A 27,180-nucleotide genomic window follows, 5' to 3' on the forward strand; every position below is an offset into this window, starting at 1 on the left:
TTGCTGGCATTCTGTTAAGTTTGTCAGTTAACACCATTTGCTAGTAGTTTTTATTACTATTGTGTTTTTGTCTCCTCAGTTAATAAAAAAGAGATCAGTGACTCAAGAGGGTTCATTGAAACATAAAAGTGTAGTGATGAAAATGAGAATGTGAGCCTGTAACTTTTGTAAACTTGGACAATGAGCTGGATTGCAGTTTAAATATAAAATATTCATGTATATGTCCTTGGAGAAGTAAATCTTTGTGGTAACTTGGAAGGTATTAAAAAAGGGAAAGTGCAAACAAAACTATGATGAGTCCCCAAATGATACTTCATTGATCTGTCTCTAGTTCCCTGTGCAGTTGATGTGATGAATGATGAATCACGTTCATAGAATCTTCCCATTCAAGTTTTTGCAATATTTTTCAATAAAGTATAATAGTATATTAAGCAAGTTATTAATATATAACCTAATCCTATAAATTTGATTGATCCTGTCATGAAATGCAAAGAAGAGATGAAAAGCATACAGGCATTTTTCACAGGTACATTCCTTGCAACAACAGATGCAGGTCACATCATTCCTAAGAAATGTCTAAAGCCAGCCACAAAGAGTGGAAAAGTGCTCTGAGAGAAAGCTGAGTGGGTCTTGTCAAAATTGCTTTATCAGTGTCCCTATCAAAACCTTATATTGCTAATGGCACAATTGCATACGTTGTAAAAGGGAATTCACTTCCGTGTGTGGGTGTCATCAAATATTATGCTTTGCATTTGGATGAAATTGCTTGTGTGTATACAGAGTGTGAATCAGCTCTTGGCACACATACAGTTTAAATTACCAGAAGTACTTGATTACTGATTTGTCTGTTTAAAACAGTAATTCCAAGCTAAAGGAAAATAAATTCTTTGTTTCTTAATGGTTTTAATAGCAATGATACAGTCTTAGGGTACCCGCTATATGTGTGGCTAGGAACGGTGTTATTACTGAAGGAAAGAACTTGTGCCTGAATGCTAATTCACAGACCATTTTTTTACTTAATTGTAAGGGTGTTGCCTTACATGGCTCCAGTGTTGAAGATCTTAGTAGTGCAAATTTTGAATAAGGTCCAAATATAGACATCATGAATATTTTTAGAATCTTGAATGAGAGGGTAAGCTGTCACCTAACTTTTTGAAATAGAGAAAGAGATAGCATTTCTTTATGTTTTTATAAGTGGCACATCTCAACGTTGTGTTTAGTATCTTGACAGGCAGAAGCTTATGCTTCAACATACCACCAACTAACTGTTGAGAATAAAGTATCAAGATTTCCTAAGACCAAAGAGCCTCACCACTGAGAATAGGAGTTGATTAACACTTGATGACTTTACTTAATTTGATAAATAATGAAATTGATGCATGGCTGTATTTTACAACTGTATCCAACATTTTTAATAGAATTTGATGAAGAGCTTTGCGAATTTGAATGCATTCGTAGTTGATACGAAGTCCATTCAGTCACTCCTTTGTAAGCTGAAATAGTCAAACTTCAAGCTTTCCAGAGTTCCAGTGTGATACATACACATAAACTTAGTGTCTGAAACATTGGTAAAAATAATCTTGGATAAGAAACCTCTGAATTACTTTTGGGTCATATTTGCTCCAATTATTACCTGTTTGATAGAATCAAGCAAGATACTTCCTGCAATGTTTTTCAATTTGTGGCCAGAGTTAGAACTGAAGTACAAAAAAAGAATCAACCTAATGTCGAACCTTAATGTTAGGTATGGAGATGGCTGTAAGGTTGCCATGTTGAGAGATTGCAAAATATCCTTTGTGTCTAATATGAAACTGTTATGTTTTTCATTAGTTTTGTTTTCATCATTTGAAAATTCCAATGAATATTTTCAAACATTTGCTTTAAGTTGATGTTTCCAGCTAAATTCTCATTAAATGGTCAATAGATACCAAAAGTTACGTTTTGTTTTTAAGCAAATACTTTCTAGACATACTTAGTTACCTTGAGTCAGAAACTTAAAATTTCGGACCCGTGATCTCATTTGTAAAATTGTCACTGCGGTAACTAAAGGTGATTGTACAGTAATTGACTTTACCTTATCTGATCTTAGCAACTGTCTTGTGAGGTAGGTGTGTTATTTCTTTTTCTATTGATGGGAAAGACAATTTACTTGCCCAAGCTAACAACAGTATTGTCAGTTGTTAGGATTTGAAACCAAGTCTTGTGATTCTGTGTCTGTTGCTCTTGCTACCATTTTTTTCTTTCCTAAAATCACTAACACATATTAATATATAGCATTTAACATGAATTCATAGTGAAAAGCTTATGTTCCTGTTATCAGAAAACTTGTGGTAAGTTAGTGTATATTATATTACCACTTATTTCAGGCTTTTATCTGAAGTTCTTACTGATTGTAAATTTTTATGGGGTTACAAAAGGATTAAGCAGTGGAACAGAATAGCAATGCTATGTAGTTAACTGGGTGAACTCTAATTTGCCTCTGTGATGTCTTCCTCAATGGCTACCTTTGCTTAGAGGTACTTTGGAAAGCTTACCACAGCAGTAATAAATTATCTCAGCCATGTTTGTTTTTTTGTGGCTGGGCTCTCCATTTCAGACACAGATGAACTGACAGTGAGTGCTCTTTGGACTCATGTTATCAAATAATTGCACTTAGATACTGTACGGGGTTGCAGGTGTCTCCTTATCAGGTGGTTTAAGGTAATCCCTAAAAAAATGCTGCACTGATTCTGGATTGCTGGGTATTGTGATAAAGATCAATTTAAAAAATAGAGCTTAAACCACATTAATAAATACTTCTATAAGCTTTTATATAACACTTTGAATTTGAGTTACCATGCCATATTTTTTCAAAATATAATATATTCTTGCCATTCTTTGACAGACCCCTTATCCCTCTGGACAGAATGCAGGTCCAACCACGTTGGTATATCCTCAAGCCCCTCAGACAATGAATTCACAACCTCAAACCCGTTCTCCGGTAAGTAAGCAGAAGCTTGTTCTAATAATATTCTCCACCTACAAATTTGTGTTTGTAGTAGCTTGGGTTCCTTTGGCTAATATATTTACTTGATTTTGGAAATTTGTCCCAAAGACAACTTATTATTGTTGTTGTTACATTGGTTAGCATTGCAGTTTCAGACCCTTTGCTATAGGAATAATTTAAATTTATTAAGTAAAAGAAGAAATGGAACCTTTTATCTTCCTTTACTATTCTGTAGCATGATTTTAAAAAAAAATTCCAGTTGCATTCAAGTTCACTTCATTTCAGTTCTTAATTTGTTACTTGTGCTGTTCAAAATTCAGAAGAATAAAGCACAATATTGTAAAAGTAAATTAAATTTCATTAATTAGACTCTCAAATTCCACTGGTTTGGGAAGTAAGACTTCTGAATTGGTATCACTGGGTCAGTTCTAACCATTTGACAGTGTGGACATATATGCATGACATACACGAATGGTGTATTCATTTCTTTACGTGATAGATAAATTGCCATAAAAATGTAAATGCTATCATCCTCTTTGCTCATCCTTTACCTGGATTGCAATAAGTATTGTAAAGACTAAACTTACTCAAGGTTCATCCTTCTGTTTCATTAAAGTGTACAGTGGCTTCAGCTGTCTATTCCTTAGGACGTCGTTTCCTGCCCTGCATGATTAGTTTTTGCTAGAAGGTGCTTCTGTAACATCTCACCTTGTATCTCACATGCCTACTTGTACCTCAGCTCTGTTTTCCTCCCAATGTAGGGATCTTCTTTTGGTTCCCCACCCCTGCTTTTTTTGCCTGTAGTACAGGACTATTTCATTACATTAGCTCTTATTCATTTAGTTTTATGCATGAATTTAGAAATGTTGAAATGTATGAAATAGTTGCTCAAAGAACTAGGAGATCATAGTCTGCACCAAAATGTAATCTCTTTCTTACCCTTTTCCTATCTTCCTTTTCCCTGTTGCCCTCTTCTCCAATACCTGTTCTTAGATCCTGGTTCTCCCCAGGGGGTGGAGGAACCATTCTAAAGAGGTGGGGCTTTGGTCCTAGTTGCCTGTTTGCTTGTCTTTTTTTTGTTTTGCTGAAACGGTCACCAAGATGTCTGATGCAAGTTTTGTTCTGAGAGTGGTTTGGGGATGTGGACACTTGGCTACTTGGAGTGGGCCTGAGATCTTACCAGATTAATTTAGATAGGCCCTGGTTCTAATCATGAAACATGGAACATTATGGTAAGCTCTCACTGCAAAGAATTCTGTGACCCTCTTTTATCCCCAACCCCCTTTTTATAATTACTGAAAACAAAAATTTGAATTTACATGGTTAGAACTGGCGCAAAACCTGACTGAAGAGCTGCATCTCTAAACCAGTTTTTTTGACAGCCCAGCAGAACAGTGCCAATACATTGCACAGACAACTGGAAGAGGAGGAAGGTTTTGGAACAGACTCCCGTTTACAGGTCCTTGGCTGGAAGAGGCTGGATAAAATACTGCATTGTAAGCAATATGACAAACTGTACTTCTTGCCGGCAGTCGTGCCTCTGGCACTCAGTATTTTTGACCACATCCATTTATTGGCTGATGAACAGAAATGCATTGATTGCTTGCTCTCTGAAAGTCTAACCTCGCATGGCAGTTTCTGCCAGGCATAGTGGGGAAAAGAATAAATTGGGTGGGTCTTCTCTATTGGGAATTAGACAGGAGTAATTTGGGGTTTAGATTTTTCTTTATTTTAATCTTGAAGAGGGGTATCCCTTTCAGATAAATTTGATTTTAAAGGATAAATTTCAGGGCTTCTTTTTCCCTCTTTCCATTTTATAATTGAAAATTGAGGGGGAAATTGTAGTTGTCAGCCATTTTCCTGTGGTCATAAACTCTTCAGATACTATCCTCTATGCAGTTTTTGCCATCCGCTCTGCTAGTGCCCATTCCCACCCCCATTACTAAAACCCACACACATAACATTCCATTCCATACCCCAAAACAAGTGCAAGACTAGCAGACCCCACACTATTCTTGCTGGTTGTTTTGGGTCCAGTTTTCTTTATTTCATCTGTGTTGGTGCTGGGAGGGTGAAGTTTGGGATATGAAATTTGGCAGGATTGCATTTTCTTTTTACATCCGAGTTGCCATAGTCTAGTCTCATCCATCCCACAGCTATCCCAAGTGGTGAGGAGAGGTAAGCTGTTGCACTAAGGAAGGGACCCTTCCCCTGGCTTTGTGTAGAGCTGCGAAAGCTTACTCCATTCTATTTCTGCATTAATGGGCCATTGGCAATTGCACAGTTTAGGCTTCTCTGTTCTTCCCTGGACAGCTGCCTTTGCAATCCAACTGGCTTACGTGGCCCTCCTCCCTTCTTCTGGTTGTCCTCAGGCCTGTATTTCTAGTCGATGCTTCTTGGTATCTTTAGTCAAATTCATATTGTTGAAAATCTTGTTTCAAAGTAAAAAAAGAAAATTCCGATAAGTTATTTATCTGTTCCATTGTACTGGAACTCTTTAAACAAGACTGTATTTTTAAATAGCCTCCAAAATAGTGAAGCTATTGAATGCTTTCTTGGGAGAGGGGCACAGTTTGGCTTTTGCAATAACCTGAAACCATTGGTTATTTTTATATTTTATGGTGCTAAGTGGCCAAGTTACGTCAGTATTACGTTGGCCATACCCAGTCACCAACTGTGCACAGAAGAGTGAGGGGAGTGGGTGGGTGGGTGGTGGTAACATTGGCCCCAAGCTCACAGAAGGCTGCTTTCCTTAATATCTACAGTCCTCACCATCTTAAAGACCCCTCTTTAAAAAAAAAAAGAAAAAAATAAAGAAACGAAAGTTTCTGTTTTTAATATGAGCCAGCAGCGACTACAGTTTGTTCTGTTGCTTACAGTTACCCATATGATAAAGACTATTGTCATTCCAAATGAAAAACTCAATGGCCAATGGTGACTAGTGCAAAATAGACTAGGGTACTTCCCCACTAACTTAAGTGTTTCTTTTTTTAAATATATGTATAATTTTATAAGGTATTCCTCTTGCTCGTAGAAAGTTCTCTTTTGACTGGGACGTTCCAAATATATAGTTTCGACTTTCGTTTTAGAGCCTTAGAAATGGGACCTTTCTGTGGAACAGTGATAAGACAGGTACTGCTGGACTCAGGTTAACATGGCCCTTCTCTCCCATTTTCTTCGAAAGTGTCATGAAGAAACATCTCACTTCTACCCCCTACTTTCCTACCACATAGGTGGTATTGCCTATCCTTGAAACTTGATGTCCATAGAAGCGGCATGATCTGTTTTCTTTTCATGATTGGAAATCTGAAATTATAAGACCTCAGTTTCTTTGAAGAGAAAATGTTCTCAGAGAACTATAGCTGCCATTAGCATCATCATTCTGAAAAACTATTTTACAGTGGTTAGCAAATGTCATTGATGACCTAACATACCCTAATCCCATAGGTCATACAGAGCTCATCAGGTTACGCTGAATAACTTCAAAATGGGTTAAGGCACTTCTCATTACTTGGACAATAGGTGACACTTGAACTTCTAAGGTGAATCCTTGATAAAGCTATCTTTAGCCTCTCCTACATTATGGCATGTGCTTCGCTATAATTTTTTGAATATTTTATATGAAATAATGAAAGTTGGGGAAATAATTTCCACTCGCTTGCAACTATTTTGTAGGTGACTTAAATTCGGAGTATGAGGGATTGTTTCTTAGTTAATCTTCAATTTAATTCACCTGTAGTAACGAGCTGACAGAAGGAAGACTCTATAGGAAATAAAATAACTGAAGAAAGATATTTTAGCTCCTTAAATGTATTAAATAAAAATTCTGTATGGTTTGCATTCAAAACTGTTTTCTCAGTATTTTCTTTGCACTATTAAAGAGGGTGGTTACCATTTCAGTAGTTAATATCTTAGTAGCCAGTACATGACAGTATGCGTCGGAAAGCCCAATTTTGCTCTGATGAAGGATTATTTGATCTTAGAGGTTTAGTGTTTAAAATTTTATGAGTGAAAAAGCTTTTCCTTGCATACTAAGTTAGGGAAAGTAAAAGTTGTACTACATATTGTCCCCCTTCAAGTACTCTATGATTTAGCTGGGAAGTCATGCTTTCTTTTGTGTTTATTCTCAGTATCAGATAGCACTCACTACATATGTACGGTGTTGTGTTGTGTATAAATAGTAATTGAGAGATTTGGCTTAACTCTTTTTTCTTCTTGAGCTTATAATAGTTCCACTTTGATTAATCATGTTAGATGACTGATGTTCTTTACTAGCTGTTTGCTTTGGTATGACGGGTATTAAACTTTAATAGTTAATTGTATTTAAACATAATTATTTATATATTTAGATATATATTTATAGACTATAAATATATATTTAATGTAATATATAAATGTAATATATAAATACAACTTTGTTCTTTAACTCCAAGAAATAAAGGAAGATATTAAACTTCCATTTCATGTGTTAGATACCCCATTTAAGTAAATTGGAAATCAGTCCTATTACATTCTTTGTTTCCTGTTGGATAGTATTATTACCTCTTGGCTATTTCTTGTAATGTGAAAGCATTTCTCATTCCTTCCAGCTATATCAGTTGCATAAGCACATTTCGTTTGTCTTAATATAACTACTTAGTGTTTCAAAATTTCTTTTATTTTTAGGGTTTTTTATTTTTGTTTTAATATTCCTGTCAGAGAAGCACCCTTAGTGTGCTTGACAGCTTAGCTGTTTCTCTCCCTGCTGATAAACAGCAAACTATATCTAGTAGTGGTGTTAACCTGTTGAATCTTAGTACCTGTCTGTCACTGTCCTGCAGCAAAGCTTTGACTGTTTGTGTTCTTTTTTTTCCTTGTGGGGTTTTTTTTTTTTCTTTTGGCATATTGTGTGACATTTTGGTTTTTGTTGTGGTGTTTCTGACTCTTTGTGCCTTTCCTTTTGTGTTTGTTTTCCCTCCTTTTCTCAGTTTGCAGCGGGGCCTCGACCTGCCCATCATCAGGTACTGTACCCTTGCCCCTTCACTATCACCCTTAACTAATCGGTGGGGGCTTTAGTAGCTGCTGACTCTTAGAATGCTGCCATTCCATGGAACCACTCAAACTACTTTCCTCAGTCTGATGTAATTCTGTTCTTTTCGTCCTTCACTATTTCGTAGCATTTTGTTATTAACAAACCCATTTACTTCTGTTTGCGGTGCAATTGAAAAATAATGAAGATGATGTATTATAGAAATGTATACTTGAAGCCTATGTAATTTTACTAACCATTGTCACCCCAATAAATTTAGTTAAAGAAGAAAAATAATGAGTTATTCTTTCCTTCCAAAAAAATAATTGTTCTGAATTTAGAGAACCTTGAAAAATTTTGAATATCTTAAACCCTCACAGGTTTTGTGGATTAAGTTTAAATTTGACTTAATGGAACAGGCAACATTCTAAGGGTTTTCTGTTAACATTCTGATGTAACTTGTATTGATGTGTATAAAATAGCATTAACATTTCTAAAATCACTTAATCTCAGTTACTAACCTAGACCTAATAACAAATTGATTAACAATAACATACATTCATTTGCTACATAGAATTATCTCTATTCTTAGGATACATAGAAAATAGATACCTTATTGAAATACTTTTAGCCTATTGTTTCTTTTAAATGAAGTAATTGTATAAATTAAAATTTCAAAAAATATGTATGCCAACACTAGTTTATTTAGCAGGAATATACTACAGGGGATTGAGAGAAAGAAAAAGATTTGCAGGGTCGTCTGTCTCTCTCCCCCCTACACGCACCCCCCCTCCCTGCCCAGCTTTTTATGGAGTGTTCTGAAATATTTTCTCCTGCTGTCATAGAAAGAGCCTAGGCTTTCGAATCTGATCGATCTGGGTTCATATTATCAGCTCTACTGTATAACCAGCTGAGTTATGCAGCTATTTTTCCGAGCCGCAGTTTCCTCATATGTAAAATGGGGATAAATACTCTTTACATTAGAGATAATATACTTAAGTCATCTGGCACAAAATTAGCAGCCAATCTGTGGTACCTATTTTTAATATTGTTCTGTAACATATTGCAGTTTGATAAAATGAGAGAAATGTTACCAGTGTTCACCTGTGGTATCATATTCAGAATTCATTTTGCTGAGTAAATGGACAGTGTTGCATTATCTAACAGTGATTTAATACAAGGCTCTATTTCTCAAAATACAGTCTTTCCAATTCAGTTGATGTAAAGCCAAGCAGATTCTGAGGTGATAAAGAGATTTTGCAGGAGAACCCAGAGATGGTTGTATGAAGAGGAAGGCAGTTCTTGGGATTTGATAAAGAAATAAAACTCTGCAGTATTTTTCAGTATCAAGATACAGTATTGTAGTAGTACATTAAGAGCTTAGACTTTGGTATTCGCTAGGTCTTGGTTTGACTCTTCCTTATGAACTGTGTGTTCTTGGTAAGTTATTTACTGTTCCCAGTTTTCTCATCTGTAACACGGGGACAGTATTAATACCCATCTCAGAACTGATGTGAAAAGTAAATGAAATACTGCAAATAAAATGATTAGGAGAATGTTTGACACATACTAGTAATTTTAAAAAGGGCAATCCCTTAGGTAAAAAGCTTGATTTTTTATATATATAATAAATAATAAATATGTAATAAATATAATAATATATAATAAATATATATATATATTTTTTTAAATTAAGAGCCGTAGAGACAAGGTTTAAATTTTAGTCAGGGATCAAGCCAGATACTCCTGACAGAGAAACGTGGGCGATCTCTCTCAAGAAGCAGAGTAAAAATAACTATGGATGCAGAATAAAGAGTTTGAGCTCCTTGATACAAGGCTAAGCGTTTCTATAACTTGTGTTCAATAGCAGTGGTCCTCAAATAGGGAAGTAGTCACCTTTGGGAAAATCTAAACTTCCATCTAAGCCTAAAGGCTTGTGATACATTGTGTCTTTCCTTAATTCCAATAGTCAAAGAAAATTTTAAGGAATTTTTGTGACAAAAGTTTGATTTCAGTCCTGAAATCATCTTTCATGTGTAATATAACTCAAAAAAACAGTATTGGCAGATTGGTCCTTCATTTAGCTGTACGGTGATGCTTGTGAAATTATGGCATGTTTCAGCTATAAAAAAATAGAACTATACGTGTGTATATTTATTATTTATTCATTAGCAAGAAAAAATAATTACTTTCTGACACTAGTTCTTGAGATGCAAATCCAGAGCAAAAAAATCTTCAGGTAGCTGACTGCTTTTTATTGTGGCATTCTTTCCTTCTAAATACCCGTTAAATATTTTTCACTATACCACAGAGAATTAAGAGAAAAGGAAATACATAATCTTTACTCAGGCAGCAGTAGTAGTTACCTTAGAGAAGTGGTGGGGGGAGGGGCATGGGGATGAAGGTGCACCACTGACCCCCGGAGGTAGCTGAACCAGTGTTGTGCAATGGCAGGCACTGAGTAGATTGTTAGGAAGAGTGTGCTCTTCTGTATCCATGGGTGTGAGGGCCAGTTTGGTTTGTTTCACTATGGAATAGGTTTGGGCATTTTGGGTGGGAAATTAGGAAAAACTGCTCTGTAATTAGTTTATTAGCAACCTGTGCACTCTAAATGCCAGTAAAATTCCCCCAGTAACAATTAAACTAAACAAAAAACATCTTCCTACGTTTCCAAATACCCTCTATGGAGATGATACTATTTCCCATTTGAGAATCGCTGGCTGAAGTCTGTATTTAAGAGAATCTTCTCAGGTCTAAAGTCAGAAGGAGACCTAACCTGAGAGATTAACCCAGAAGGAGATGCTCATAATAGGAAACAGGGCATAGAGACTTATATAATGAAAGCAATACAGTGGAAAACAAACACTGAGTGGTATATAGAAAACACATTTTTAAAGAGGAAACATCTGTGTCCTGGTATATTTTTGGTTTGTTGTGCTTAAGACTTAAAGTTGAATTGAAGGCACAAATAGATTTTTCATCTATGGTTGTTTGCTGTGGCCAGAAAGAATGAAATCAAGGGTTAGAATGAGAATTAGCCTTGGATAGTAAGAATTTGTGAATAGATTTCTCCTCCCTTTCTCCTTTATTGCATTATTATTCAGCAGTGGCTACCTTTCTGATCACATATCCTTTTATGCTTTGATTTTTTTTTTAAAGTAACATAATTGATGATAAATAATGTTTTCTATCGTTGTTTCTAAAAGTCCAATAGTAAATATATAACTTTTTATGGATTCTTAATGACAACTGGTCCTATGAACATTGCAAAGAAAAAATGTTTTTTAATGTTACATAGGTAAGCTATTTGGAAACAATTGCTTGTGAAAGGAAAACACCATCATCCAGTTTAGTAACCTAAAACCTATGTTTTTTTCTTGTTTGTAGAATGAAGTTAACCTGGATTGAAACGAAACAAATAAAATTTTGGATAGTAAACATTTTTGGTTTAACAAAACCAAGACACTGTTATAGGGTTTTTCTTGTACTTTATATTGAGAGGATCTTTATGTGTAACCAGCCAGGTCTCTCTGAGTCTCAAGTCAGGGATCCCATTCTCCAACTGGGATTATTTCAGACACATCTTCCTGGTGCTCTTAGTTTTTGGCTTTTGCAGGGATTCTTTAGATCAATAAGGATGATCTATTCTTTTTGCATTTTATAACTTGAAGAGAGCTTTGGATTAGAATAGTAGTTTTCATCAAAGGTTAAAGAAGTCCCAAGTAATTTTATATGCAAAACACCCCTTGGCTTTAGAGCTATGTCAACTATTTTTACTCTGATGTTTGAAAATCCCAAGGTAATTAGAAACTGAAAGAACAGAATGTACACTCAAAATTAAAAACAAATGACTTGGTATAATGTAGAGTCTGGTTTGTGTTATTAATTTCATGTCTTTGGTCATTGAAATTTGTGTAGTTGTGGTTTAAAGTTACTTTATATTTCTGTCCTTATTTGACTTGGGCTTCACAAGAGAGAGATTGTGTTGGTTATTATACTATGACTGAGTAGCCTTTGCATTGTGAGAAAGACCAGAAACTTGATATTCAAAAGTTTTCATAGAACAAAAACATTTTGTGGGTGTTGACATATGATTTTAGTTCATATACTGTTCATAAGTGCTGAATAATATGCCATATTCAAATCAGTTGTATTTAGTGTAAACAAATAATAAGGTTCTTAAAAGTTTACAGTATATGGCATGAAGGAATATGTTACCTGGTAGCAGGCGTTGACATTGTGCATGTTTTCCTGCTGTAGTTGGGTTCTTTTATGCAAAAATATTAAAAAAGAAAGACAAGAAACAGCTGGCTTATGTTTTTTTCCCCCATTATGATCCTTAAAGGTTTCTCTATTCGAAGTTGTGCCATTACATTAAAGTCCTAGTTCCGGGTAGAGAAATATTTGTATTTCTCTAAGCAGTTTCTTACATTTGGAAAGTAAAATAAATGAAGGCTTAAGGCTTGCCCCTAGGGCCAGACCTGACACGTTAGAGTTTAGTGGACATTACTAGGAAATCAGATCAAGCTTCTATGTAGTCTTGTGACCAGAACTCTTAGATTTTTCAGAGCTTGATATAAATCAGTGATGGGCAGTTTTATCCGGTGTCTTAGTCACAAGGAGTTGTAACTTAGTTTTATCCGGTGTCTTAGTCACAAGGAGTTGTAACTCCTTCACTCTTGCAGCAGCGAGAATGAAGAAAATGTAGAGTGGGAGCTGACATAACTGGGATTCAGTCTCAGTTTTACTGCAAACTAACCTTGGGCCTGAGCTCTGTTACCTGTAGAATGGCTGAAATATGCTCATTAATGACATAATGTTGAGGTGTTCTAATGGTCGCAGCTCTTTCCTGGGAGTATTTGAGTACTGAGGTACCTGCCCCCCACAGTGCCTGGCACATAATAAGTCCTTGGTAAGTGTCAGTTTCCTTTAAGCTATGAGACAGCCGGCTTTTCCCCTTCCCAAGCCATTTTTACCTATGAATGAAGTGTTCTACAAAGAAGCTCATTTCCCAGACCCTACATTATGATTTGACAGAACACCTTCTTGTTCCTGACAGAATCCTTAGGGGGTTCCTTCCTCCGTTTGACATAATCTTCTAGGGCATTGCTATCTAATAGAACTTTCTGTGATGATGAGAATGTTCTGCGTTTGTGCGATTCACAATAGTAGTTACTGGCCACGTGTGGCTATTGAGCACTTGAAATGTGCCATGCAGCTGAAGAACTGATTTTTAAATTAAATACTGATTTTAATTTAAGTAACCAAATAGGGCCAGTGGCTACCATATTGGCCATGCTAGCTCTAGGGCTTATATCTCCTAATTCTTAGTGAAACCTAAATTCTGTGATATTGACCACATGCAGGAAAATATAGAAAGAATTTAGAATGTAATAATGTTCATTATAAATTGTAAGTCGGCAGAATATGTGGTTGATCCTTCAGTAATATCCCATTACGTGGACACTTTACTGTGTGTCCCTTTGTAACTTGTCAAAAACTCAGCACTATTATTTTTCTCAATAGTACTTTAGAATTTTTAAAGATACTAACCTAAAATATTCTTAATTGCAGATCTTACTGTTTATCCCTCTAGGAGGCTGAACTATGTATTGCAAAAATCTAGGGATTTCAGAAGCATGTTTTAGATAAGGTTTTTATTGCTTTGCAAATTAATAAGTACTCAGTAGTTTCTTCCCACAGGGGAAGAACTAATGTGATTGAATAGGATTTTTCTAGTTACTGAAAATGAATAGGTGGTTTTCAAAGAATTTATGATGATTATGTAGGTTTTTAGAGATCTTTGTCTTTTGATGATTTTAGAGAGCAAAGTCATGAGAAATACTGTATTATAATTACCAGCATCTTCAAAGAGCATTTATTACTGGCGTTATTGGCCAGAAAACTTTGGGTAATGGTATAATTACTACATCTTTAGAATAATTTTCCAAGAGTAATGTTTGCCTTCTGGTTTTAGAGTGTTTTTATGCAAGTCAGCAATTATGAGTACCCTAAGTTCACCCTGTTTTGGAGCTGCCCAAAGTACCATCTCAAATGGGGGCTGTCACCTTCTTCTGCCTTTCTCCTGGCGTACTAGTGGACTATTGAAAGATAAAAGACTTAAAACAGATTGAAATCAAATTTGGAGATGCAACTCATGCTATCTATACGTGGTTCTTCTCTACCTAGCCCTTTTTAGAGTTTTTATCAGTGACACGCCTGTTACATTTGCTGACAGCCATGGAATTTTGACACTGCATGATTTATTCAGCATCCAAAAAAAATCTGTACAATTTGAAACGATGGGTTGAAATAACAAATTTTATAGCACTTACTAGCTACCAGGTACCACTCTAAACACTTTACATATATATCTTAACTTTGCCTCATAGCAACCTCTAATCAGTTAAATTTTCAAAGGAACGAACTTTACAAGAATCTTTATCTGAGCTTCAAAATACAGCTATAAAAGTCCACACGGAAGTGAAGAGCATGATTCAACTGCCAGGTTATGTATGAAGAAGATTTGTGGATTTTTAAATGATTACCGTTCAGTACCAATAAGTAGTAAAATGTGGTTGACAGAAGTGCTCCTGTGATTCTTAGTTTCATTAATGATAACATAGTTGACCAGAATAAGATATATTGCTCTTTCATTCAGCAACAGATATTTATTGAATGAAGGCCAAGTACATTCTGGGCACACCCCACCTGGATATTTGGGGTTGGTTCTCTATGTAGTGAGACTGAGCAGGGAGAGCAGGTTGAGAGAAATGAGTAGGCTTGACGAGGAATTCAACATCTTGGTTGAAAGGACAAGGATGGAGGGTGTCAATTGGCTGGGAACGAAAAATAGACAGTAGTGTGCAAGTTGGCAGTGATGTCAGTCTGCAGGTCACTTAGACGTTTGTCACTTACAGAGAAGGATTTGACTTTGATGTGATTTTAGGTATAGATATTGGGCCAGAGAGTAGATGACACAGAAAGAAATTTGGAGCCAGTATAGAAGGAAAGACTTTTGCAGTGTCAGAACTCCATTTAACAATGAAATGAAACTATGTTTTGAGTTGCTAAAGTTTTATAACCCCACGGGCATGTCATATAAGAGATTCAAACTTTAGGCGTGTGGTTAGACTAAATGGCCTGTACTGTCCTTCCGTCAGAAGAGTTTGAGTCTTCATCCCGCAGAGGAAAGGAAAAGGGATTCAGAAGCACTGCAAGCATTGTTGGGAAGGCCCATTCACGTTCACACATTTTTCAATAACCTATGATTTGCTGCAGTGCTCACCCGTGGATTCTTAATTTCCTGTACTGCTATTAAATCTAATTCTGTATTTACAATTGAATGGTTAGGGAGTAGAATAAAGAGAATCCATCTGTTTTTATTTCTTTGCATTTCCAACCTTTACACCTTCTCTAATCCTGTAGATATTAGAATCTCGTGTGTGTCTGTCTTTGTGTGTGTGTGTGTGTGTGTGTGTGTGTGTGTGTGTGTGTGTGTGTGAGAGAGAGAGAGAGATAGAGAGAGAGAGATATTTGGGGGGGGGGGTGTGTGTGGCAAGCTCTAAATAGCCTGTCCTTGTAAAAATCTTCTGTTAAATGTTGTACCAGGGATATAAACGCATATGAACAAGTTTCAATTACTTTAAGGGAGATAGAGAATTGGAGTCTTGTAGGTAGAATAAATTTGTTTTCCTGAATGATAAATAAATTTTGTGAAGTAACTGGTGTAACACTTTTTTTTAACCAGGAATCAATTATGGTTGAGGGATGTGCCACCCTCAGCCATAGAGTAGCTGAATAGAGGTCTTGTCGCATCCCTTCAGCCTATGAAAAGATTCCTTCTGATTGACTACATTTGTTTGAAACTACAAGGAGTGTTCCATTTCATGAGAAGTAGAATGTGTAACAGTTAAAAGTGCAGACCTAGAGCCTGACTGTGTTTAATTACGGATAGAAGGACTTCAACAAATTACTTAATCTCCCTGTCCCCCAATTTTCCCCATCTATCTAATGGGAGTGTTAATAGTACCTCCTTTAGAGGTTTGTTGTGAGACTAAGTCAATATATATGTAAAGTGTTTAGAGTGATACCTGGGAGCTAGTAAGTGCTATACAAACCTTCACTGTTATTTAATGTGCCTGTATGAATACATTTCAACTGTTTAACTTCAAAGCTGAAATCTTAGTTTATAGAAAATTATTGTATGTCCATATAACCACAAATACTGTGTTTTACTTGGTCAGACATATGTTAGTGTTAGGAATATCACTGAAACACCTGTTTGTTTCTCTTTAAAAACCCCTGAAGAAAACAGTCTTATACTATTCAGAAACTTCCTTGAAGAAGATGTAACCAAAGTTATTTTAAACAGGCTGGTTAAAAATCCCAGCAGAGCATTGGGAAACAGTGGTAAGATAAGTACTCATGTAAACTATTAAAATTGTGGGAAAACTTTGCCCACGTCTGTTTTTCTTGCTCTGCCTAAGTTAATGGGTTAGCTTTCTCTCCCGCTCCCACTGTCAAGCACGTGTTTTTTTCAGGCAGTAAGTACTTTGAAAACATTTGACGACAATATAACCACACTGGATCATCATCTGTATCCATTTGATGCTCTCCTTGTCTTGGCTGCCTTCTAGAACTGATGAAAAGGATCCTAGAGGATTAATCTTGTTATCTACTGCAATTATTAACATCTAGTAATTAACGCTCAATAATTTGGGCAGATGAATGACTCTCCTTTCCTTGAGGCCTTAACACTTTTGTGGCCCCTGATATATCACATTATAAAAATGTTTTATGTTCATTCCTGATATGTGTTTGCAGTTCACATACATCGATAATAATAGATTTGATCTGCTGTGTAATTCATAGAAGTGAAGTTTAGTGTAAACAGTGGACTAGTTCAGCGTTTAGTGTTCCTGGTTGCAGCGGACAGAAATTCTTGTGTCTGTAACCAAAACTGTTGTCAGTGGAGAGAACTAGAAGACCACTGCTGTCATGTGGCCCAGCCCAGCTTTCTGTGTTTATCAACTTTGCCTCTTGTACTTTCTTTTCATGTCCATCAACTATTCTTTGTGCCTTTCCCATCTGGTTTCCCCATTCACTCCATTCTCTAGCTGTACCTTACTGTCTGTTGCTTTTCTGTGACTTAACCTCTTTAGGGCTTCTTTTTTTTTTCTTTTTTTGCCCTGGGGTTATGAAGGCTGAATGGGGATGAGCCTGGGGCACTAGATGCCAGTTTTGCCCGTTCTGTACAAGATGCAAAGTTACTTCTACCACCTGTGGGTAGGTAGCTCCATGCTGGAGTAGGACAGGATAAGTCCTGAGCGGACCCAGAGGTCAGAGTTCCACCCTGCCTTTGTTTGGAGCAATAGCAACACTTACGTCTGGAATTGTGAGGCAACTCAGGAGATTTGGCAGCTAGAGCACATATTTAGAATATTATTACGTTTCCCTATTTTAAAGCTGTAAGTGGCCTCAGATGCCTTAGAAAAGAGCAAGTTTCTGTCATGAAGAGTTTGATATGTGTTGCAAACTTTAAAATGATAAATGGCAATTTCATTATTAATTCTTATCTCCATTAAAGATGGAGAGTGAGTGGATCATAGAGAAGCTAAATAACTGATCACATAATGGCCATCCGTGAGAGCCGAGAGTAGGAATCAGTATTCCATGTCAGTAGTACTTGTGCTGTTAAGCAGACATTTCCTTCCAAGCTGTTTTAACTGTGGCTACTGTTAGAATATTTTGCCACTGGACTTATTTATTTTCAATTAAATGTGATTTGTTTCTTCAGTTCCATGTGTTCTTGAATTCTCAAGTGGAGAATGGTCATTCTGATTTTCTAATCTTCCTTTTCCTATTATTACTAAATGGAAAGATATTTCTGTTAAGCTGCATGCTGCGTCCTACCCCTTCCTACTGATCTATAAGCTTTTCCATTGGCTTTCTTTCTGTTTCCTGCTGCTTTCTTGCTTCATAATTGAAGGGAGGATTCAGACCCATTCAGGTAACAAACTACTAGTTCTGCATGGCCTCTTTATTTCTCTATCCTCTTATTATTATTATTATTACAATGAGATCAATTGTTTGCTGCTGAATTCATGTTGGGAATTTAACTTTGGTGTATATTGTTTCAATGTCGTTAAGCCTGCAGTGAGAACCACAGATAACCACAAATACTGATTGCCATTTGAAAGATTAGAATTCTGCTCCTTCTAGACCATCCTTAAGCCTGCCTGGATCCTACATTTTTAGTGCAAACTATTTGAGAAAGCAAAATTGGGTTCATTTTAGTGTGGGGTTGCCACTTTTTAAAAAAGGAAGGCATTTCCCATCATTAGACAATTAGCATGTGACAACCCTCCAGATACTTTTAATTTAATTTGACCCTGGTAGACTGAGATGAAAATTTTTATGTCTAGAGATTTCTTGTTTTTTTAAATATTCTGTAAGTGACTTAAATGGTAGTTTTTTTAGGGAACTCCTTTGAATTTTTAATAAATTGATAATGAGCCATCTACTTTACATGACTCTATGCTTTTATATAACAGAATAACTTTTAGAGAGACATCAGCAACCCCTTTTGTTATATCTTACCACACATTTTTAAATTAATAATTACAGTATGGAATTTTTAGTTTAAATTAGCTGAGACTTCATTTTAAAATGAGACTGCCTTCCTGTTTTCAAATGTCTGTCAACATTGATCAAAACTTAACCTTGTGTGACTAGCATGGAATATTTTTTGTGAACCCAGCCATAGGCAATTTAGTCTCTTCTCATGTATGTTGTATTTCTAATTCAAGTTGATAAAAATCTTTATTAGTGGAAAAAACGAGAAAGTTTAAGACAGTCAAATTAACTTATTCCCCTTTGTAAAAAAAAAATAATAATAAATCTTCTTCTGCCTTCCCCAGTTTTTTCAGAGGCCTCAAATACAGCCTCCTCGAGCTACCATCCCGAACAGCAGTCCTTCTATCCGTCCTGGTGCGCAGACACCCACGGCAGTGTACCAGGCCAATCAGCACATCATGATGGTTAACCATCTGCCCATGCCGTACCCAGTGCCCCAGGGGCCTCAGTACTGTATCCCGCAGGTAAGGATCTCAGGGCAGTGGGGACGAACCCCTATTTTCATCGGAGGGGAGGGAGGGTGCATGATGGCATTGGTTTTTTGTGATGTGTGAACTTTTTGGTTGGTTGTACGTCTATCCATTTTGTCATTTTCCATAATACTGTAAAGAGATTTGTACATCTCTCTACTTAAAACTTTCTGAGATGATACAGAAATTGTTTTTAGGTCCTTGCTTTCTACCCATCCCTTGCCGACAACCAACTGCTCTAAAAGAGACTCAGTAATTAAGCTGTTCCTGTGATATCATTCAGTGTCATTGAAAGCTACCAACCTGAAGTAGTTTTATAACGAGCTAATGTCTGCCTATGCACTGGTTTGCTGTGTGGCTCTACCTAAGGCCCATCTTTCTCTTCATCCTCGCTGCATCTTGATGGCAAGCAAGCATTTTGAGGCTTCACCTCGTTGAAATCATACACACGCACGCACGCACGCACGCACGCTTGCGTGCACACACACACACCCCTTCCTTTTTCTGTAGTAAATTACCTTCATATTATGTAGAAACGTCTGTAATCTCTCTTCCAGTACCGTCACAGCGGCCCGCCTTATGTTGGGCCCCCACAACAGTATCCAGTTCAGCCGCCGGGACCAGGTCCTTTTTATCCCGGACCAGGACCTGGGGACTTCCCCAATGCTTACGGTAAGCGTGGAAAATGGAGCACTTTCTGCTAGCTGGTTGTGTGTATTCTATTTTGTTGTTTGGCAGATTATTGTTGTTAAGCAGTGAGATTTAGTGGTCTGTAGGATTTATAGATAAAATGTTGCATATAGTTCTAACCTTACAAGGAAGGACTATTACAGAAATCAGTTTAGTTAAGGACACCTTCTGAAGGAGCTGGTAATTCTGTTGCCAAGAGCCCACATGTTAAGGTTCTGATATCTGCTACCAACTCATCATTACCTAGACTTGATTTTTGCTGATGCTATAAATATACCTGATCTCCCTTCCATGATTTCTTTTTCTCTAAGCTTTACCACCATTTACCAAAACACTTGTTAATGTTTTCCTATTTAGAATATAATATCCACAAAGGTAGGGAATTTTGTTTTGTTCACTGCTATATCCCTTGCAACTAAAACAGTGAACTGGGTAGGCTGTTGGGATGGGATGACTGAAGAAAACTCAGTATACCTGTGATTCTCTTTCTGCACTTATTGTGATAAGATCTGTGTCATGGGAAGGTTTTGAGGACTAGTAAAATGAAAATGCCTTGAAAAATTACTAGTCTTTTAATGTAGAGAAATAAATGCCATTCTTGTACTTGATGCATGAACCAATACTAAGGAGTAATAAAAATTACTTTGTTCAGCAAATTTCTGCCACATACTAATTATACTTGTTTTACTCCATAGAAAGTGAATTATAAGGGATAAAATTGGCAAATACTAGAAAAATTAAGCTTTAAGATTCAGTAAGCATTGATCTTCCATTACCAGCAAGGACATGTTAAATTTTTAGTCTGTTTTTTTAAGATGGTAATCTATTATAAACATATATTCACTAACCAGTTTTTTAACATAGGTATTTAGCGGCTTAATTAAGAATTTTTACAACAGAATTGATTAATATTAGAATAGCCCAAGAAAGTTTCCCTTACATTTTCAGGTGAAACAGGCAAAGTTAACCAAGTGTTACCTGGCTTTACTTCTTTTAGAAAATGGGCAACTTTTCTATTACCTTGGTCAGTGTTGCTTGTGAAACTGCTGTTTCAAAATGATAGACTTTATAAGTTCATTAAATTATCTCATACAGATGTTTATTTACTAATGGTTTTATTAAGTTGTAGTTTTACTAAGAAATAGTTGATAGTTTTAGAATAATGTATGTTACATGTATATGAGTTTTAAAATAAAAGAATACGTATGCATTACTCAGCTCAGACATTTGCCAATACATTTGAACTGTTCCTTGCATACTCCTTGAATTTAGCTTTTAAGTTGCAGTTTTCACACAATTCTAGTGCCTTTATATTGGTACTTACTCTGAAAACTTAAATCCTCTTTTAAGTGTAAAGTTGGCTGTTGTTGTTACCTAGAATTTATTGAAAAGAAAAATATAAGATGAGATATCACACTAAACATGCTAAAACTAATAGTATTTCTCTTTTGAACTCGTTTTGCAAAGTGAATGCAATTGTAACTTCTAATTTACAAAATCGTTTTGTAAGGTATTTCACTGAATTCTAGTCCATTGTTTATTTACAGATTATATAAATGACTTTTTGACTCAGAAGTTGTCTTTATTAAAATTCTAAGTCTATGCCAGCCCTCTCTATCACTCTTAATACTGCTATTGCAGTATATATAGAAACAATATAGATGAGTTTACTAGTAGGGAAATATTTTGCTGATTTGCATATACAATAGTATAACATATTTTGGCTTTATTTCTATTATGTATAGACTATATTTGTTCATTTTTACAAAACAATATATTGAGGTGCAATTGTATCTCAGATATTACTGATTTCTGTTCCCTTTGATAGATATTCTTTCTTCCTCAGGGCATTCTTATACAGATCCAATAGCCATCAAATAGATCGTGTATCACCTAGATTAAAACACTATTTCCTTAGCTTCATTAAGATTGGAAAAAGATTTTAAAATAATTTTTCATTATAAAAGTAATCAAGTTAATGATGAAAAGTAAAATTAATACAGAGTTGAAACAGCCAATTTTTCTCCCTCCTCACACCTTAAAGAATTATATTTAACAGATTGATACATATTTTTCCATTTATATTTAAACAATTTTTAACACAAATACATACATACTGTTGATAATGTTCTAGAACTTCCTCGTTTTTTTCCATCTCACAATATATTCATGGACGTCTTTCCAGTTCACTACCTATGGAGTTTCAAGATACATAGTATTTTATTATATTTTAGGAATGAATCATAATTTGTTAATTCAGTCCTCTACTGATGAAAGTTTAGATTATTTTCATTATATGGGCAGACATTTTAATTTTAAAGCTTGTGACTAGTTAAAATGCTTTTATCCAAATTGAAAGTTCTGATCCAGTAATTCTCATCAATACTATGCTGGGGCAGCCATCCTGGTCTTATGGTCTGGAAACCATAAACATTCCTCTTCCTATTCCCTCTTCTTGGAATCTCTCCTCTTCTTTCCATACCCAGTTCTTCATTTCCCTCTGAAATGAAGAACTTCATTTCCCTCCTGTGACGCCTCCCCTTTCCTCTTCCACCTCTCCTGTCCTAATCTTGGGTTCAGGTTAACAGCAGTTGTGAGAATGGGATCCTAGGTCTGTATTCTGGAAATGCAGTCCTCTTGTCTCGGGCAGAGGACCTTCCTGTGGCTGAACTGGCCAGGAACAAGTCCGAGAAGTGTTCCTCCTTGCCCTGCTTCTGGGGTTTGTGAGTTGAATGGTTTTTTTCCCCCCAGATTTCTAAGTGCTTCATCCTTAGCTTTACACTTTACTCGGCATACTAATAGTTTACTCCTCTGTTTGATTTAAAACTTGAACAGTGATTCTCAAAGAACATCATTACCTCCACTGAAGCTCAGTAACCAAGACCATAGAATTCTGTTTATAAAGTACAATTCTCACAGTGTTTCTACAGTGTTGAGGAGAAATAACTAATGAATAGTATTTGCTCAGTGTGACTTTTCAGTTTTTCTCCCATCAGTGTTTCATAAATATTTTGATGGCCTGTTATATCAGAAAAATACCTCATGGAGACTGAAATTATTTCCGGGACAACCTTAGGGCGTGATGGCACAAGATGAAAAACTTAGGTTTGGGGGCAAAGGGGTGTCGTTAGTGTGGTTAGTGGTGGCAACGATGTTGAGAAAGAAAAAAAATTGAGAATTTACAGTATTAGGAAGTCTAATTCTCCCTTGCTTTACACTAGTGTATTCTCCTTTTTTCTCACTCTACCATGTCACTTCCCCCTCCCCCATCATCTTTCCTGTCTTTCCGAGTGTATGTGGCTTGGGCACCTCATTCAGCTCATAAGATCGGAGAGTCATTATTGTTCCCCATGGTGTGTGGAGGTGGGAAACTTGGCACACAAAACTGATTGTGTTTTTTTGCTGAGTTATATGGTATTTGGTGATGTGGTTGTATACCAACATTATTGTTCTGGGTATACTATGGGATAAATTGATTTTTATGTGCCAACCTGCATATTTAACTACTATGTTTATCTTTGTTCCTGTGGAAAATTCAAGGATTTTGGAAGACCTGCAGTGTTTAAGACTTGTGTTCAGTATTTTGTGGAATGTAGGTGTTGAGATAGTCTAGTCTCCTTGCCTTTCTGGATCTTATAGTACATTTGGTTGGTATTTATGATTGGGGTTTAACCAATGAGAAGAAATCTAAATATTGACTAGACCAATAGTTCCCAGATCTTTCAATACCCTGGGGAGTAAAGTAAATATAAAGTAAAATAAAGGAAGAAACGCACAGGACTGTTACATTTTTAATTTTACCAATAAGACTTTTAAAGAAAACTTCTGTTTACCTAAGTATTATTTCATATAGGAAGGCTATTTTAACAACAAAGGAGTAGGACTGAAATAATTTCGAAATAGAAACAATTCTTTCCAAAAATGTCAGGTGTGTGTGTGTGTGTGTTTCATGGTTATTGTATAAATCTTGCCATATATCACCAATACCTTTTGTATAGACTGGGGCTTGGGCAACCACTGATCTAGGATAGGGGTCAGCAGACTTTTTCTATGATGGGCCAGATAGTAAATATCGTAGGCTTTGTAAGCCATATGGTTAGTGTTGCAACTATTCAACTCTACCATTGTAGTGGGAAAGCAGCCATAGAAATAGATAACTATTATATGTGAATGTCTTCCAAATCTTCCAATAGGACTTTATTTACAAAATAAATGGCATTGGGCTACATTTGGCCCATGAGCGTTAGCTGACAGACCCTTGATCTGGACAAACTTACTTCATTTCATGCATAAGCGATACAGAGACAGTAAGTAACTTGCCTAATTGATAAATGCTATGCAAAAGTTATTCACATTTTTAATAGAATCAAATAAGTGTTTTTATATATACCTAACTAAACAAGAAGTTGCGGTAGTTTAAAAAAGAAAATTGTTTGGTAGAGCAGAGTGCTTTCTCTGCTGGGTTTCACAGGTTACTTAATGTTTTACTAATTGTGTTTAAGTCGACTTTATTGAGATTATACTATTCTGCTACCATGTTTCCCCCAAAATAAGACCTAACCGGAAAATAAAATCTAGCATAATTTTTCAGGATGACATCCCTTGAACATAAGCTCTAATGCGTCTTTTGAAGCAAATCTTAATATAGGACCCGGTCTTATTTTCGGGGAAACACGGTAGGTTTGTTTATTTGGTATTTATTTCATGTGTATTATGTGCCAGCCTTTGTCTCAGTCATGTTGACTCAAAAATGTTTTATTAGAAGAATCTGGGTTTTGTGGGGGTTTTTTTAGGGATGGTTCACCTTTTGGATCTTATTTCACTTAGCTTAAAAAATATGACAAGGTGAACAGATTGTATTGCTTCTCTAGCAGCATTTGAAACCAATTTTAGGGGTTTGTTTTCTGAGTTTTGGGGCTAGTGACATAATAGGGTAGCATAAAGCATTTATTTGAGCCTTGCCTTGAAAATAGTTTACTCACCACTAGAGGATGAAGAGGTATTTTTGTTTTTGTTTTTTGTCTTTTTACGGTGAATTTACTGAAGTCCTAATCATGCCCTTTGTTTAATCTTTTCCAAATCTGATTGTCCATATCTGAATGCTATCTGCAGTTCTGGTACTGCAAATCATACTATTTCCAAGAAATTTCCAATTTAAGATTATTGTGATGGTGGTGGGGATTTTGTTGGTGATGACAGTGATAATATAATAGCGCTAACAGCATTTGACTGTTCACTAAACTACCAAGGATTTTACCTGTATTAACTACCTTCATACATATTTCTTTCCTTTTTATTACCGTGACTCAACTATCCGTGCTCCCAGCAAAGGCCAGTCTCTTACTGTGCACTAGAGCCCATTATGTACCCATTTACGGCTATTACTCTAGCAGTTCTCTTCTCTTTGCTACATTATCATCTTTTTTCTCCCTCTGTTGGATTAGACCTATTAGCATACAGGTATACTCTTTAATTCCCATCTTTTAAACAAAAGTGTTTTTGGCTCCATATTCTTGTCCAGCCTATTTTTCTGCTTCCCATCATAGCAAAACTTTTTTTTTTTAATTTTATTGGGGAATGTTGGGGAACAGTGTGTTTCTCCAGGGCCCTTCAGCTCCAAGTTGTTGTCCTTCAATCTAGCTGTGGAGGGCACAGCTCAGTTCCAAGTCCAGTCGCCGTTTTCAGTCTTTAGTTGTAGGAGGCACAGCCCACCGTCCCATGCGGGAATTGAACCGGCAACCTTGTTGAGAGCTCGCGCTCTAACCCACTGAGCCGTCCGGCCGCCCCTCCGGAAGCTCAGCGGCAGCTCATTGTCTTCGTTCTAGTTGTGGAGGGTGTAGCTCAGTGGCCCACGTGGGAATCGAACCGGCAACCCTGTTATTCATAGCTTGCGCTCTAACCACTGAGCAAGCTGGCTGTCCTGCAAAACTTTTTAAGATGAAGAATTATCTATCACTGCCTTCCTATTATCACTGCCTTCCTTTTGTTTTATCGCATTCACTTTGAATGCATCCTAGTCAGGGTGCATGCCCCCAGCAGTACCCAGATAGCTCTTGTCAAGGTCAGTAGTGAATTCTGTGTTGCTAAATTGTAGTTGACATACAGCACCATTTACATAGTGAAGCACTCTTCGCATTCTTGAGCAACTTTCATTTCAGCCACTCCCCACGTCTTTTTCATCTTCTTTGCTGGGTTTTCTTCATATCTGTGACCTCTATAATCAAACATAGAGTGCCCAGAATTGAGTCCTTGGGCTTCTTTTCTTTTTGAACTCATTTTCTGAGTTACCCAGTTTCATGGTTTAAATGTTGTTCACATTGTACTAATTCCAAATGGATATCTGTTCTCTGGCTCCAGACTTGTGTCTCTTCCTGCCTATTTGATATTTCCATTTGAAGATCTAAAAAGAATCTCAGACTTTACATGTTCCAAATTGAACTCTTGATTTTTCTGCCCTAAACTGTACGCTTCCTCCAGCTTTTCTCATCTTGGTAAGTAAATAAATAGCACCTCCTTTCTTCCACTTGCTAAGACAAAAAATCTGGAGAGTTTTCCTTGCCACTTCTTTTTTTCTCACACTAACATTCAATACATCAGCAAATCTGTAGGTTCTACCTTCAAAATATCCAATATCTGACTCCTTCTCACCACCTTTTCTCTAAGCACTATGGTCCAATAGTAATTGTAATAATAGTCAAAGTTTTAAAAGTTAAAAAGGATTCATTGAGAATACAAAGGATGGGTGTAAGATAATTTCAGGCAGAAGGGCAATAATATGGTCAAAAGGTATGAACAATGTCGAAGAGATTGTTGTCCTCACCCAGGAATAAGTTGTAGCTAGAGCAAAGGTGTGGATTTGGAGAAAGGCAGAAAATGTAATTAGAAACCTGGAACTGGATTCTTAGTATCTGGACTGTATGTATCTTCAGGCTGCTTATCAACCTTTTGTCCACCTCAGCAGTAGGATATTTGCCAGGCCTTAATAGTGGCTTTCCATGACTGTGTTTCTCGGAAGGAGAAGAATTAGACCCCTCGCACCCGATAATGGTCAGATGTATTCTCCTGTCCCAGACAAATACACACACAGAACATATGCACACAAACTCTTGCTGAGAATCACTGTTGCAGGTAAATAGGCCTCCAGATTAGATTTTTTTAAAGCAGTTCTATAGTACGATTAGTGTTTTGAAAGGTACCTGTGGTGGAAATCAGCAGGGCCTGGTTATTTATTTATTTTCATATTGGATGCTAAAGAAAAGATAAGTGTTTATGAGTGTTTGGAAATCATTCCTTGACCACTAAAGTAGCTGTGGAGGGTAGCCGGTGGTGAGAGATGAAGAAGAATGCTTTTTGTTTTTGTTGTTTTTTAACTGTCCAGTGGCAGAGCT

General features: G+C 36.5%; 1 protein-coding gene across 50 annotated transcripts in view; it reads left to right on the top strand.

The window, feature by feature from the left end:
- Positions 1-27,180, top strand: part of EIF4G3 (eukaryotic translation initiation factor 4 gamma 3) — a 283,752-nt gene that overhangs the window by 136,224 nt on the left and 120,348 nt on the right. For 18 of the 50 annotated variants that reach the window (XM_081055110.1, XM_081055106.1, XM_081055152.1 and 15 more), the window contains exons 4-9: positions 2,885-2,980; positions 4,369-4,482; positions 7,954-7,986; positions 17,986-18,006; positions 18,917-19,096; positions 19,660-19,774. In XM_081055110.1, coding sequence (XP_080911236.1) covers positions 2,885-2,980; positions 4,369-4,482; positions 7,954-7,986; positions 17,986-18,006; positions 18,917-19,096; positions 19,660-19,774 — 559 coding nt within the window. The remainder of the gene's footprint in view (positions 1-2,884; positions 2,981-4,368; positions 4,483-7,953; positions 7,987-17,985; positions 18,007-18,916; positions 19,097-19,659; positions 19,775-27,180) is intronic. The other 32 variants (XM_081055127.1, XM_081055131.1, XM_081055132.1 and 29 more) reach the window with 7 other exon arrangements.

This window comes from Rhinolophus hipposideros (assembly GCF_964194185.1).
Source record: "Rhinolophus hipposideros genome assembly, chromosome: 8".
Classification (NCBI taxonomy): domain Eukaryota; kingdom Metazoa; phylum Chordata; class Mammalia; order Chiroptera; family Rhinolophidae; genus Rhinolophus; species Rhinolophus hipposideros.